The 16,027-nt window shown below is 35.0% G+C and overlaps 2 protein-coding genes and 1 long non-coding RNA gene across 4 annotated transcripts; all 3 read right to left on the bottom strand.

The window, feature by feature from the left end:
- Positions 1-545: 545 nt before the first annotated feature.
- Positions 546-3,182, bottom strand: LOC132609858 (subtilisin-like protease). Its single transcript, XM_060324034.1, has one exon. It carries the CDS (start codon positions 2,911-2,913, stop codon positions 664-666), a length of 2,250 nt encoding a protein of 749 aa, XP_060180017.1. The 5' UTR covers positions 2,914-3,182; the 3' UTR covers positions 546-663.
- A 2,148-nt stretch (positions 3,183-5,330) lies between these two features.
- Positions 5,331-7,803, bottom strand: LOC132608750 (uncharacterized). 2 transcript variants are annotated; one of them, XR_009570513.1, is made up of 3 exons: positions 7,584-7,803; positions 6,615-6,680; positions 5,331-5,679 (listed from the first exon to the last, which is right to left on the bottom strand). It is a non-coding gene; the product is annotated as an uncharacterized LOC132608750 (long non-coding RNA). The 2 variants fall into 2 exon arrangements; XR_009570512.1 differs by having other exon boundaries at positions 5,331-5,657.
- A 1,328-nt stretch (positions 7,804-9,131) lies between these two features.
- Positions 9,132-11,658, bottom strand: LOC132609857 (subtilisin-like protease). The gene has a single exon (XM_060324033.1). The coding sequence runs from the start codon at positions 11,576-11,578 to the stop codon at positions 9,302-9,304; it is 2,277 nt and encodes a 758-aa protein (XP_060180016.1). The 5' UTR covers positions 11,579-11,658; the 3' UTR covers positions 9,132-9,301.
- Between the last annotated feature and the right edge of the window lie 4,369 nt (positions 11,659-16,027).

Genomic DNA, 16,027 nt, shown 5'->3' with positions numbered 1-16,027 from the left:
TAAGGTCAATAGAATATCTAACTCATCCCACAAATCTTTCAATTTTGAGTAATAACTAGTTATAACAGAGTTTGTACCTTGTGTTAGCGCTCCGATTCTGTCTAGAGAGCTAATAGATTTAAGTTAAGTTTGATTTATTAACCTCTCCTTGAATTCATTCCATACCGTCCTCGCATTCGAAGCATACACTAAACTTGGCAAGAGTTCACTCGATACTGTGCTACTTATCCATGAAAGTATTAATGGCGTTACATCTCTCCCACTGAGCCGCCAGATCTCCTCTTACCAACTTTATACACATCAGTCACAAACCCCAGATTGTTCCACGGGAGAGCTAATCTCATCGACCTACTTCACAAGGGATAATTTTCTAGCCCAATGAGCTTGATCGAAATCCATGCTACTCGAGAATCTAGTATAGCAAATTTTCTTACCCGAAATGTAACGCCAGTGAACTTCACCTATAATGAAAAGATGTTAAAAACAATTACATACACAAAAGTAAAATAAGAGAAAAGAACTAGTAGCCAACTTTGACAGGAAAGTAACACAAAGTATAATAGAATGTCATTAGTAGTTTCTGCATCCATTCTGCATTTTGGATTCAAACAATTAATACAGGCTTATTATATGGAGCAAATTACTTTTAAAAAGAAAAAACGACTAGACATCCAATGTTTCAGTTTCTTCCAGAACAACTGCAATAGGACTTCTTACAGAGTGCCTATTACTAGTCCATTTCAAGAATCCTTGAACTACACCACTGGTTGAACTATTGGCTGTTCTTGAAAAGGTTACTCGATATGTCATTTTTTGGTTCAACTTCGAGAACTTTAGAGTAGAGGGCTTAACAATTACTCCAACTCCTAGTGGTGAAACTATTTCCACAGTATAAGATGATTTAGCTTCCCCGACGTTAGTCACTGTTCTTGTATACGTTTGAGAATTTTCTCCGAGTGTGATGGAAAATGAAGGATAATTCAGTTGTGCTTCAGGAATACTTTTCACTTCTGAGCAATCCACCTTGCGTTGTAGAAGGTTTCCAACCTCTCGATTTGTGTAATTCAAACCACACAAATAAGGTAAGTAGTCCTTGAATTCGGTATCATAAATTAGTCCCGGATCATTTGCTCTTGATGGATTGACATGTCCTGCACCAATGGCAAAGATGCTAGCAGGAAGGAGCATTTCATCTAGTATGGGGCTGTTGGCAAGATTGGTTGTGTCAGCGGTTGTCATAATTGCCGATTTAATAGCTGCAGGAGACCAAGTGGGGTGGGCGCTTTTTAGTAATGCTGCTACTCCACTGAGGTGAGGACAAGACATGGAGGTACCCGAAATAATGTTGAAGGTAGTTTTTGTGTTTTTGTTGTTCTCCATTGAGGTAGGCCAAGCAGCAAGAATGTTAACACCAGGGCTGATAATGTCAGGCTTTAAGATTCCGCGACTAGCTAGGTTTGGCCCTCTAGAAGAAAATCCAGCAACAACCGGAGCATTTTTGTCTCCGAATATAGTTCCTTGGAATGTAATCCGGGCAACAGATTTTCTTGTTGAATTCATATAATCAACGATTTTCATTCCATCTTCATAAGTTACATCCATTGCTGGAAGTACGTGAGCGTCAGCTGATGTAGTGAAACCATCTTGTACCAGATTTATTAGAATCATGCCAACACCTCCGGCATCCTTAACAGCTTGTCCTTTTGCAATCCTAGTATAACCACCCCCTACCATACACAAGACTATTTTGCCTTTAACAGCAGGGTCAGTCAAAGTACCTGTTCCGCAATAAGAGCTGTCAGAGTCACTTGCATTTAGTGCAGGATCAAACAAAGGGAAGAATTTTGTGCTGAAAGCCTTTGGATGAAAGGCGGACTCTCCCTCAAATTTTTTCTTGTTTCCAAGCTGAACAGTGGCCTTAATTTTCCTGTCAAAAGTGCTCGCACCTACTGTGAGAATCCACGGGGCTTCATTTCCAACAGAGCTTTCAGATGGACCACTATTACCAGCAGAGCAACTTACAAGAATTCCTCTTTGTGTTGCACTATACGCTCCGAGTGCAATAGGATCATTATAGAATGGACTAGAACTTGTAGCAAGAGATAGCGATAGGATATCAACTCCGTCATTAATAGCTACATCCATGGCCGCTAAAATGCCACTGTCAGAGCAACCAAATGAATCACAGATCTTATAAATGGCTAGGTGAGCAAGAGGGGCAATCCCAACAGCGGTGCCATTAGCATTTCCATACACATTGGCACCTTTCACAAAACCACCAGCAGCAGTGCTGGCGGTGTGTGTACCATGTCCGTCATCATCTATTGGAGAACCATTTTCTTGTGGGAAAGTCCGGGCTCCAATGAGCTTGTTGTTACACTTTGTAGTGAAGTTCGATTCACACTTACCCTTCCATTTAGCAGGCGGAGGAGGCATTCCTTCATCGCTAAATGAAGGATGGTCAGGAGAAATACCGGTGTCCAAGACTCCGATGATCACACCTTTCCCATAGTTAGAATTCTTCCACAAGCCAACGTTCTGCTTCAATCCAAGAAAACTCGGAGTATGTGTAGTGTGCAAAGACAATATCCTCTCTCTCCAAGCCGATATAAAGCCTTGTTTTTTCTCCATTTCTTTAACATGCTCTGCTGATAATCTTGCAGCAAAGCCTTTCATCACATTGTGATATGAGTATATCAAGCGCGGCGACTCTTCATTCGAGCTTGTGCTTGCTATAATCTTTGGCAAAAAAGAATTGTACCAACTCTCTAAATCCATTGAAGATGATTGAGTGGAGATTTGGCTTTCTGGAGATTCAACTTGAACTATGTAAGTCTCTAGGTTGCTTTGCATACTAGTCCATGATAAACAACCAAGTATGGAAAAAACAAGAAGGATATTCAGGAACTTCATGGCTACAAATTGGCTATTATGAAGAAATACATGAACTATTTATGTATTTAGGAAAGAACAGTTGATGATTTTGCATTCTTTGAAGTACTAGCATATATAGTGCTCTGGCCCTGTAATTTAGATTGGCCATCTAGTTCAAAATTTGGGATTGTTTAATCAATAGATACCCTCGTGTTACTTAATGTATTATTATCTGCGAAAGGGAGAAGCCATGTGATTGAAAAAGAATAAAGTTAAAGGAACAATTAAATAAGACTAGAAAAGAAAGTATAGTGAGATGTGCATGAGTAGGTAGACTAGGAATAGTTTAATTGTAACTCCTTTCAAGAATGACTTAGAGCCCGTTTGGATTGACTTATAAGTTGGCTTATAAGTTATTTTCAGTTTTTTTGAGTGTTTGGCTGGCCAGCTTAAAGTCATTTTATGCTTAAAATAAGCTCAAAAAAATAATTGAACCCATTTGACTTAATTTATCTAAAGCAGCTTATAAGCTGAAAACAGCTTATAAGCCAAAAAAAATAAGTTGGATTACCCCAACTTATTTTTTTCAGCTTATAAGCTGCAAACAGCTTTAAGCTGTAAGCCAATCCAAACGGGCTCTTAGTCTCAATGACCATCTTCAAAACTATGAAGACAAATTGTAAGGCTACAAGTTTAACTACTATCTCCATCCATTTTTACTTGTCCAGTTTACTAAAAATAAATGTCTGCTTTTATTTGTCCAGATTGGAAAACCAACCAATAATTTACCATTTCATACTTATTTTATCTTTATTATTAATTATTTAATTGAAAACTTCAAGGAATTGTTTTGGTTGCACAACTTTTAAAGTATGTTTGATTGATTTCAATTAATTAAATTATTTATTATAATTAGGGGTGATATAGTAAAATTGTCATTTTATTAATTGCTCCTTAAGGGGTGTGCCAAATCAAACATGAACAAGTAAAAATGAACGGAGGGAGTATTATATTGTAATTTGCAGTTGATGAATGGTAGAGTGTTTCCATTGAGAATAATATGGGAAATTTCATGTGCTGAATGGTAATGTAGATATTTTTTTTCTCTTTTTTTTTTTTTTTTTTTTTTTTTTTTTTTAGTATTTAGCCATTTAGTATGCGTTTATATACTAGTCTGATTAATTCAGATATGCGCCGCTTATAGCGTACTAAAGAAAAGTGCTCCCTGCTAGGAGATTCTTCGTTTCCACCGCTCAAATCAAATATCCTTGATTAAGGGCGGAGGTAACATCCATCTCACCGGAAGGATTACTTACTTTGCGGGCTTTTTTGTTCAATGTGTGTTCTTATTTCATATTTTATGATGCATAAAATAGCCAAACGACCCACTAAATGCTCTTGGCTTGTCTTTAAGAATTTTTTTTATTTTTATTTTTTATGTAGCACATAATTAAAGTTATCCCTTTCATAAAAAGGTACAATAATGGAAACTTAATTTTCCCAATTGGCTTTTAAGAATTCTAATTCTAATCTTATAAGAAAAAATGTAGCTTTTGATGGGAAAAACTTAAATGCCAGGCCAATTGGCAGCCAGCTTTTCCTTTTTCCCAATTCTATGCATATTATAACTGGGGCAAAGCTACTGTATTTGGTACGGGTAAGACGAACTCAATATTTTTGCTTTAACCTTATAGTTTTATCAAAAAATTCATTAAATATGTATAAATATCTAAATGGAGGACTCAGTAACTAAAGCTAGCTAAGAGTTTAGTGACAAATTTTGAAGTTATAAACTTTAAATTTTAAAACCGCCACCGTATTATAATTATCAAAAAATGGGAACTTTAACTTTTCTTTTACACGTCTACCATGTGGATGTTGCTTTAGTCTATTGTTTGGTGTTCGATTTAGTATCTGGCATTTTTTTATTTATCCTATGTCCTACTTAAAATACTCAGCTCTTTATAATATTCAATTGGGCAAGATGTTAAACTTCACATCTAATGAATAAATACATGTTTCAAGAACCTTGGGAGGGTCAATATCATATTACTTAATTAGGTCACACAGACTGGTTTTCTTAATATTTTATGTTTGGGTGATTCCTTCTTTTAGGTTTTGGATGTTGACATTCTCCTTCTAATTAGTAGAAGTGTTATTGCCATAAATGACCATCAACAGTTATGGTGGCATTGATAAATTTTTTCATCTCTTAACCAAGTTTCGGGTTCGTATCACGACCCAACCCTGTAGGCCGTGATTGGTGTCCTAATTGGGCACCCTGACATACCTATCCATATCGAATCACATACAAATAGCATATACGGCCACAATTACTATATGTCGTCTCAAACTATATCAAACTGTATCGAACACATTTCAACGCAACCATATGCGGACATATATATATATATATATATATATATATATTAAAAAGCCGGCAAGGCTATCAAATATATCAAAAGCCGACAAGGCTATCAAATGGCGCACCGGCCCAAAACATATACAAAGTGCACGCCGACAAGGCTGCCATAACGAATAGGGTCATACAAACACATCTGTACCGAAGTAGGCACACACACCCACAAATACGTCTACAGACCTCTAAACAGACCAAACGAAACATATGGCGAGACAGGGCCCCGCCGTACCCCTGAACGAATATATACATACATAGCGAACAAAAATATATACCAAAAGATATGCTCTGAAAGGAGAAGAGCACTCCAAACAGCAGAAGAGGATGTCCTAAACGGGTGGATCACCAAACTGTGCGTCTGTACCTGCGGGCATGAAACGCAGCCCCTGAAGAACGGGGGTCAGTACGAAATATGTACTGAGTATGCAAAGCAGAAGATACAAAATAAATCTGAGGCATAAACGAAATAGTGGTACAGAAATAAGTACAAATCCAACATATCAAAATATTTACTTCAAAAAAAATATGTAAGTCATGCATAGGGTACAGAAGAATATGGTCGCCCGCCCGTCGATGGCGCCATAACACAACATAACACCAGAAAGGTTTCAAATCTCCGGATCCCCATCCCGTGTCATAACACAGCATAACACCATACACACCATAACACCATACACAGCATAATCACCAAATATAAGTGGAACCCGACCCTCATTGGCGAGTAGCTCGGTGAACCATAAACACAGCATAACTCCGGAGTATATCAAAGTGCGCACGACAACAGAACCGGCCCGGGACTCGGCGAAAGGAATAACAGAATGCACGAGTAGAGTCGTGAGTAGTCATATGCATAAAATCATTATCATAACCTCAAACATAAGTAAAATGATCGTACTTGCAAATCGAAGTAGTAGTCATATCAAATTCTTTCAAAAGATCTCCGAATTACATAAAAGAAAGTCGCAGGACCCACGGACTGGTATTTATCCGAGTCGGGCCCGCATATGGAAAACATACTCATCATAGGTCATGCAAACTCATACGAAAATATCAAAACAATCCGAGCCTTTATGCGAAAGATATGACATTCGAAAATTTCGAAATTCTTTAAAGTGAACTCTTTTTATACAAAGTTCGGAAAGCTATTATTTCAAAGACGTAATGGTTCATACTTTTATCAAATCATACATAAGAGTTCCAAGGAATATATATAGATCATATCATGCTCGGATTTCGAATCATAGGATTTTCCTAAAGGCTCGTAATCTAGCCTATTCAAACTAAGGCATGCCAAAAGAAAGAAGGTTGGAGCTTTACATACCTCGTACGCACTCCAAGCTAGCCGATCTAAAGTTAATCCCAATCTACGCCTCGGGCTCCCCAAGGTCTACAAATATGCCAACGAATATTCGATATTAACCATAGGCACTTACGCAATTATTTATTCCAAACTAACTCTAAATTCTACAGAAAATTCGGCAGCATTTCCCCTGTAAATAGGCCAACCCGAGAATTTAACTCGCTCAAAATCAACAACAACAACCACAATAACCAACCTAGCAACATCGATAATCAATTCGAAAGGCAAAATAACATTAATAGCTCTCTTTTACACCATTCGACAACTTTCCAAATATTCAATTCAACAGCTTACCTTCAAGCCAACATCAACGCTTATACATTCAAATACTAACCCAAACTCATGCTAACAACATTCTAAACAATTCACATAATATTTCCAACAATCCACAATTTTTCCATCTATGGCCGAAAACAGCCCCCTAGCCGAGAGCAGCCCCCTTTTCACTTTCCTCATTTTCAAGTCATCTTTTGTATCACAATCCACAATATAACGATATCATTCTCATAAAATATACAAATTACATCAACGCACAATAAGCCTTAAATGAGCCCACAAAATCTCAACGTAAATCTTGAGTCATTAAATGCTCATTTCCAAACTAGAATTCATAATGACGATAATTAAAACGCTAAGCGACATTAGTGTGTCCTTTGGCATATAGCATGACTCATGTTCATCCATCACTACTTATATATATATATATATATATATATATATATATATAATTCTTAGCCATCCTACACAATACAACAATTTAACATACTACAAGAATTAATTCATCAATCCAATTCAACACCCATATACACGGCTAGAACACCAAACACACGGCCCAACTTCATCACACCATATTTCATGATTTTCATCCATATTAACATACTACAACATGAAATAAGCGTTCACAACACATAGAACAAGAGCAAAACTTACCTTTCTTCTTCAATACCACAAATGGCTAGGGTTTGCAATTGGACACAATGAGTGGTTAGATGATCCAAACAATACTTCCACGCTACTTAGGGACCTTAAATTAGTTGATTTGTACCAAAGAAATATTTTTAGAGAGGCTCAAAATGATCTTGCTTTTTCCCTCTCCTTAGCCGTGAGCAATGGTTTGGTGAAGCTCTCCAATGTCTTGTTATTTTTTTTTTCTAAGTGTTTAAGTGGGAAATGAGAAAAGATGACTTGATTTTCATCTTTTAAGTGTCCACAAATATCTCTTATTTGTCTTTGGCCCACACAATGTGTGGGACCATTTCCCTATACACGGCCACAATGACATTTTTGCACAACATTTTTTATTCCAATTTTATGAATTGTGGTCCCAATTTTTCCTAAGTGTTCAATGCCCACAATTTCATATATAACTTATGTCTCAAAATAAAATCAAAGGTCAAAAGTCCCGATTTCAAATCCCGGAATAGTCTTGGCCTTAAATTATCATAGTTACTCCGGGTTGTCCCAATGTATAAAAATACGGGACATAACAGTTCGAGTCTTGATAATGAAAAAATTTTAGTACATAGTGCTTCCTCCTTTAAAGTCCTTACGCAGGCGAATCCAAATTAGTCAAGCCTTTGAATGGATACCGGGTGCAAAAAACAAAAAAAAAAGGACATAAATTTCTAGACCACCAAGGGATGTGTGTGATGGATACTGCCCTCTTAACCAAACGTTTCGAGTTCGAACCATCAGGATGGAAAAAAATCATGACAGAGAGTGTTTCTTCCCTTAATGAGCCGAATGCTGCAGATCCGAATTACTCATGTCTTAAAGGGTTCCGGACATAGGATGGGAAACAAAAAAAAAAAAAGGACAATTTTCTGGAGGGGCAGGTTGGTTGAAGTATTCTGGTTATGGTACTCTTTTTTTCTTTTTCTCTTTTTATGTCCCTCATAGGTATCAATACAGTTTTCATAATCTTGAAGAAATACAAAAACAATTAGGATGAAAAAGAATTGAAGTAGATTATAGGTTATAAATTGTTTATTTTTATTTTTATTTAGTTGAATCAGAGTCAGATCTCAACATATACAGTTAGTTACTCTATAAGGACATGTTTCACCTACCCACTATACAACTACGAAATAGGAGAATGTGATTTATTAGTCTATCTTTGATTATGAGTTGCCGACAAATAACAACTTGCACTGGATGTCAGTTTCTGCAATTTCCACATGAGAAAAAGCACAATCATCTCACTAATAACTAGAATAATAGCATAGTATGAGACATTAACCAATTCGAGAGCTTATTTGTGGAAACATATTATTCGCATTCGATGTCTGCCCAAAACAAATGAATGCAATAAGCTTTTATCACTTAATCATGGCTAAGTAATATGCATTCTCATTTTAATTCTGACTCTTAACATTAACTTTAGTAATAAAGCAGAGCGCAAGTAAGTATTTTCCATTATAATAGATCAGATAGAGAGGAGATGAAATGAGAAGTTGAAGAGTTATTAAGAGACAATAATTAAATAATAAAAGTGACAGATTGAAATAGAAATATTAGTCCCCACCAAAAAAGGAAACAGCACTAGTAGAATAGAACATGAGTAATTTGTGCACTCATGCTACATTTGGGATGCAAACCATTAATGCATGCTTATTATACATTGAACAAATTATTAAAAAGCAAACAAACTAATCCAAATCTGGTGTTTCAGGCTCTTGTAGCACAACTGCAATTGGACTTCTCACAAAGTGCCTATTACTAGTCCATTTTAAGTATCCATGAACAACTTCCATGTTTGTGATGTTTGTTGTTGTGGAAAACGTCACATGGTACGTCATCTTCTGGTTCAACTTCGAGAACTTTAGAGTCGAGGGCTTAACAACCACGGAAACCATTCGTGGTGAGACTATCTCCACGCGATAAGACGAGTTTGCTTCCCCAACGTTTGTCACCGTTCTCGTGTATGTTTGAGGTTTTTCTCCAAGTGAGATGGAAAATGAAGGGTAATTGAGTTGTGCTTCGGGGATACTTTTCACTTTTGAGCAATTTGCCTTGCGTTGTAGAAGGTTTCCTACCTCTCGATTTGTGTAATTCAAACCGCACAAATAAGATAAGTAGTCCTTGAATTGGGTATCGTAAACTAGTCCGGGATCGTTTGCTCTTGATGGATTGACATGTCCTGCTCCAAAGGCGAAGATTCTAGCGGGTGAGAGCATTTCACCTAGGATGGATTCGTTGGCAAGGTTGACTATATCGGCGGTTGTCATGATTGCTGACTTAATAGCTGCAGGGGACCACGTGGGGTGAGCGCTTTTCAACAATGCTGCTACTCCACTGAGGTGAGGACAAGACATGGATGTGCCAGAAATAATGTTGAATGTAGATTTTGTGTTTGTTTTGTTCTCGACGGAGATAGGCCAAGCTGCAAGAATGTTGACACCAGGACCAATAACATCAGGCTTCAAGATTCCTGGACTAGCTGGGCTTGGTCCGCGAGCAGAAAATCCAGCAACCACGGGAGCATTTTTATCTCCTATTATCGTTCCTTGGAATGTAATTCTAGCGACAGGCTTCTTCGTTGACTTCATATATTCGGCAATATAAAATGCATCAGTGGATGCAACGTCCAGAGCTGGAAGGACGTGAGCATCCGCTGATGTAGTGGTACCGTCTTGAGGACGATTGATGAGAATCATACCAACACCTCCAGCATTTTTTACCGCTTGTCCTTTTTCAATTCTGTTAAAACCGCCACCTACCTGGCACAAAACTATTTTGCCTTTAATAGCATGGCTGAGGTCGGTCAGAGTTGGTCCACAAAATGGGATGTCAGTGTCAGAATCGGGGTTGGTTGCATTCTGTGCAGGATCAAACAAAGGGAAGAATTTGTTGTTGGAAACTTTTGGATGAAAAGCTGATTCGCCCTTGAATTCTTCTTTATTTCCAAGCCTGAGAGTGGCCTTAATTTTTCTGTCAAGAGTGCTCGCGCCTACTGTGAGAATCCATGGGGCTTCATTTACAACTGTGCTATCAAATGGACCGTTATTGCCCGCCGAGCAACTTACAAGAATACCTCTCTGTGTTGCACTGTACGCCCCGAGTGCAATGGGGTCACTATGAAAGGGGTTAGTAGTTCCACCTAGGGAAAGCGATAGAATATCAACTCCATCATCAATAGCCACATCCATGGCAGATAAAATGCCACTGTCAGAGCAACCAAAAGAATCGCAGACCTTATATATGGCTAGGTGAGCAAGAGGGGCAATCCCAATTGCGGTACCATTAGCATTTCCAAACACATTGGCACCTTTCACGAAACCTCCAGCAGCAGTGCCAGCGGTGTGTGTACCGTGTCCATTATCATCTATTGGCGAGCCATTGGCTTGTGGGAACGTCCTCGCTCCAATGAGCTTGTTGTTACACTTTGTAGTGAAGTTCGATTCACACTTGCCCTTCCATTTAGCAGGTGGAGGAGGCATTCCTTCATCGCTAAATGAAGGATGGTCAGGAGAAATACCGGTGTCCAAGACTCCAATGATCACACCTTTCCCATAGTTAGAATTCTTCCACAAGCCAACGTTCCGCTGCAATCCAAGAAAACTTGGAGTATGCGTGGTGTGTAAGGACAACATCTTCTCCGGCCATGCAGCTATAAAGCCTTGTTTCTTCTCCATTTCTTTCACTTGCTTTGCAGTTAATCTTGCTGCAAAGCCTTTCATCACGTTGCGATATGAATATACTAGACGTGGCGCCTCTTCATCCGAGCTAGCAGTTGTGCTTGCTATCGTATTTGGCAAAAAGGATTGGTACCAAGTCTCAAGATCCTGATCAGCTAAGGATTGAGTGGAAATTTGGGTTTCAGGGGATTCAACGTGTACTATATACATCTTTAATTCACCCCGAATACTAGGCCATGACAAACAACCAAATATAGTAAAAACAAGAAAAAGTTTCAATATTTTCATAGCTGCAAATGGGCTTGGAAATTTGTATTTTCTTGAGCTAAAACATGAATAAACTTAGTAAAGTGTAGTTTGATATTTTGCAATCTTTTGAACTAATGGTATTTATAGTGCTCGGGCGGCTGGTCCTGTTCAAGATGTGGCAAGTTGGGTGCCAGTTGAGTAAATACATCTTCCAAGTATCTTTGCAAGGGTCATACATAATTTCCCTTAATTTAGGCCACCAAAGACTTGACTTTCTTGATATTTTTATGCTGACTCTGGGGAAGGAGTGGCCATTGGCAGGCAGCGCCTTATTTTGAAAAAGTGGATTTTTTTTATCGGGAGTGGAGTCAAAATTTGAACTTTATGAGTTCTGTATTTTAGAGTGTAACTATGACTACAAGTGATAATAAATGGCTTCTAAATTTAAGATGTATAATTATTTATGAGTTTTCTTAAACAAATATGTTGTTTCAGTAAAAGCTACTGAGCTTGGTTGAACTCGCATCTGAGCTTGGCTGAACCTGTACCTGAGCTTCTACTTCCGATCCTATTTCAGCGTGAATTTAAATTAGTCAAATCTCAAAATGAGTAGAGTGAGAAACTAAAAAGAACTGTTTTGTGACTTCTTTTAGGTTTTGTCCATGTTGACTTTCAATTAAACGTGTTAAGTAAATAACTTCTAGAGCTTGATTGATTCAATTCTGGTGACTTCTTTTAGGTTCGTATTTTTATTATTTTGTGAACGGATATTGTTTTCATAATATTGACCTAAAAGACAAAACGTTTTTGATGAGAAAGAATTGGACTAGACTAGGTCTGATTTAATTTCATGAAATTTTATTTTCTTTTGTCATGTCTCTATTTATTAGGTCAAACTTGAGGAAATCTAGATATAGTGCAAAACATAATAGGTTACTTTTTGCCAAAATGTTACATTCTTTTGTCCCTCATTTATATGATAAAATTTTCTTTATATTTTGTATCTTTCTGTAAATAAAAATGATTTAATATGATTTATAGCTGCACCATTTATGATTTGTTTTAAATTATAAGTTTTAAAAGTTTTTTTTTTTAAATTCGTCAAGTATCATCACATAACATGAGACGAGATTACGAATTAAGCCCAAGTAAATTAAATCTTACCTCATCGTTTATCTTTTTAATTTGCATACATTTTTTCTCTTTGTTTTTGAGTTTAACTTACATATATTTATTACTTTTTTGAGTACATTAACCTACATATAGGGGTGTACATATACCGAGTTGATTCGGATTTTTCAAATATCAAACCAAATTAATTATGTTGGGTTTTTAAATTTACAAACCAAATTAATAAAATCCGGATTTTTTAACTTTAGGTTTTTTTCGATTTTTTGATTTTTCGATTTTCTCGGGATTTTTCGGTAAAGTCTTCATACAAAACGTATAACTTGTGTTTTAAATATTTATTTATTCCTAGTAAAATATATATATATACAACTATTTAATTAAGGTGTTCTTCAGAAATAACACAAAATATGATATGAATAATGACATTGTACAAAAATATTCAATCAAAAATATAATGAAATCGCTAAGGCATAATGAAAATTATCAGAATCTAAAGGTACTAAGTCATGCTAAAATAACTACGGCTAATAAGTATTAATTATGGCTAAATATTGAAGAAAAACTAAATTAAATTATGTATTTTCACTATCTAAACCAATACAAAATTAAGAAATAAAAATCTAAAACTAATGTTATTTCTAGCGTTAGAATTGAATTTGTTTTGAGTTACTAACATTTATGGGCTATAAAACCTATTGTACCATTCAAAATTCGTAGTCCAAGCATGAAATAATATGTGAAAAAAGGCACAAACTATCAAATTTAAAAAATATTTACAAATTACATTATATTACAAATAAATGTTTTATGTATAAAATATTTTTTAAAAGTGTATAGTGTAACGTCGAGTTGGTTTGGTTCGATTTGACTCTTTTAGTTAAAATTAAACCAAATCAATTATGGTCGGGTTATTTTATTTTCAATACCAAACCAAGTCAAACCAAATCACTAGTCGGGTTTTTTTGTTCTCGAATTGTCAGTGGTGTGGTTTGTCGTTTTTCTGTGTACACCCTTACCTCCATATATTGATAGTGTAAAGAATTTGTACACTATCAGGTCAGTAACAAATTAAATATCTACAGGCTCCCTCGGGAAAAAGTTGATTTATAATCTAAAACATATCTGTGAGTTTAAAAAAATAAGTCTACTCATTTTTTTAAACGAACTAGATTCGACCCACTAGAAATAAATTACTATGTGGCTTTAAAAAAGTATGTCTACCCAATCAAAATGAGTAGACTTTTTTTTGAAGTCACGTGATTTTTTTTTATTAAAAAATAATATAAATGATTATTTTTTTTAAAAATTCAGTCAGCGAAAAGGATATATTTTTACCAATTTTATAATGGCGGGGCTATGTATACACTACTTTTTGTAACGAGGAGTATATTTGATCTGAATTACAAAATTGAGGAAGATATCTACACCTTTGCCCCTCTTTTAATTGTGATGTCTTTTTTTTTTTTTTTTTTTTTTTTTTTTAAGTGTACTATGGAATAGCTAGGAACATATGATTTATTCAATTGATTTATCATATCTGTCAATATGACTTGACAAATAGCAAGTTGCAAATGGACCGTAGCTCTTTTATGAAACACGAGATCGCTCTTTTATGACTTGACAATTTCATATTTGAAAACTATCTAACTTCAAATTTTCAATGTTTAATTTTAATGAAAAGCTTTTATAGTCACACATTTACGATACATTTAAAATAGCAAGTTTCAAAAGTTTTATATTCACACAAATATTATTACATGTTTAAGACCGTGAATTTTAAACGATTTAAAAAAAAATATCCAGTCAAATTACTTCAAATAAATTAATTTAGATACAGTGCTTTGGACGGTTCAAGTTGCATTTCATTAAAAAGGTTGAAGAAAAAACCAAAAACTTTTATAAAAGCTGTCGGTTGCATTTCTTTGTTTAGACCTATGGGGACTTTTGGTAATTTGAGATGACTTATTTTTCGAGTCCGGAGCTAAAATGACATATTTTTACAGCAATTAGACTAAAATAGGCTGTCTTTTTTTTTTATACCCAAATGGGTATTTCGTTGATCATTCAACGAAATACCCCATTTACTGTTCATAGCAGCAACTCTTTTTTTTGTTTTGTTTTTTTGCTATTTCGTGGATTGTTCAACGAAATAGCTTTTTATTTTTATTTTTATTTAATTTCGTGAAAAAAATGTTTTTTTTTTACATATCATGACACAATCCATGAAATAGATGTTTTTTTATTTTATTTCGTGAATAAAAAAATAAATAGGAAATTATATATTTTTTTTGTTTTTGCATTTCGTGTATTAAAAAACGAAATAGGATAAATTTTTTTCTAATTTCGTTCGTATAAAAAGGAAATTGGAAAATATATATATATATATATATATATATATATATATATATATATATATATATATATATATATATATATATATATATATATATTATTTCGTGTATTAATGAAGGAAATTGATTTGTTTTTTTATTTTTTTTGCATTTCGTAATCTAATGAACGAAATAGGTTTTTTTTTTTTGTATTTAGTGAATAAAAAAACGAAATAGGAAATTATATACATATATATATATATATTTTGCATTTCGTGTATTAAAAAACGAAATAGGAAAATAAAAAATAGGAATATATATATATATATATTTCATTCATGTACCAATGAAATAGGATGAATATATATATATATATATATATATATATATATATATATATATATATATATATATATATATTTGTGTTTCATTTATAAAAACATTTATATATTCACGAAATAAAAAAAAATCTTATTTCGTTTTTTAATAAACGAAAAAAAAATAGTTGTAAAGTCAAGACATAACTTTATTTTAAATATAAATATAATTCTAAAAATTATAGGGAGAAAAACTAGTTGTAAAGTCGTCAAACTTTAGATGGTCATAACTTTGCGCTCGGACGTCCGATTTACGCGATTGTTTTTTTGATTTTGGGTATTTTTCCGAGATCTATGCACACAAACTGCCGCAAGGCGGTTTGGCCGAGCCGATTTTTAAAAGCGCAGCACCAATCAGGTAAGCAAATATTAAAGAGTTGACTCGAGCTCAATCTTGTGTAACATATACATGTTTGGGTTGGGTTCGGTTTAATTTTGGTATTGTATCAAGTTCGATTGAGCTTGACTCGATCCATTTTTTTTTTTGCGCGGAATGTCCTTCAAAGGCAGTGGTCTTTAATTTTCATCCTTCGTCTAAAAATACATGAATTTTGGATTCAAATCTCCGCTCAGTCAAAAGTTAAAAATATTTGCAAGACAGAGTTTTGGATTCACACTCTATCTTAAGGAGAGTTTGGACCTTATAAGGC

The sequence above is a fragment of the Lycium barbarum genome, chromosome 9 (assembly GCF_019175385.1).
Source record: "Lycium barbarum isolate Lr01 chromosome 9, ASM1917538v2, whole genome shotgun sequence".
Classification (NCBI taxonomy): Eukaryota; Viridiplantae; Streptophyta; class Magnoliopsida; order Solanales; family Solanaceae; genus Lycium; species Lycium barbarum.
The sequence above is the reverse complement of the archived record's forward strand: the minus strand, read 5'-3'. Positions and strand labels throughout refer to the sequence as shown.

What these genes read in the sequence shown, in the direction of transcription:
- LOC132609857 (XM_060324033.1), bottom strand. Translation starts at nt 11,578, where the DNA reads ATGAAAATATTGAAACTTTTTCTTGTTTTTACTATATTTGGTTGTTTG.
- LOC132609858 (XM_060324034.1), bottom strand. Translation starts at nt 2,913, where the DNA reads ATGAAGTTCCTGAATATCCTTCTTGTTTTTTCCATACTTGGTTGTTTA.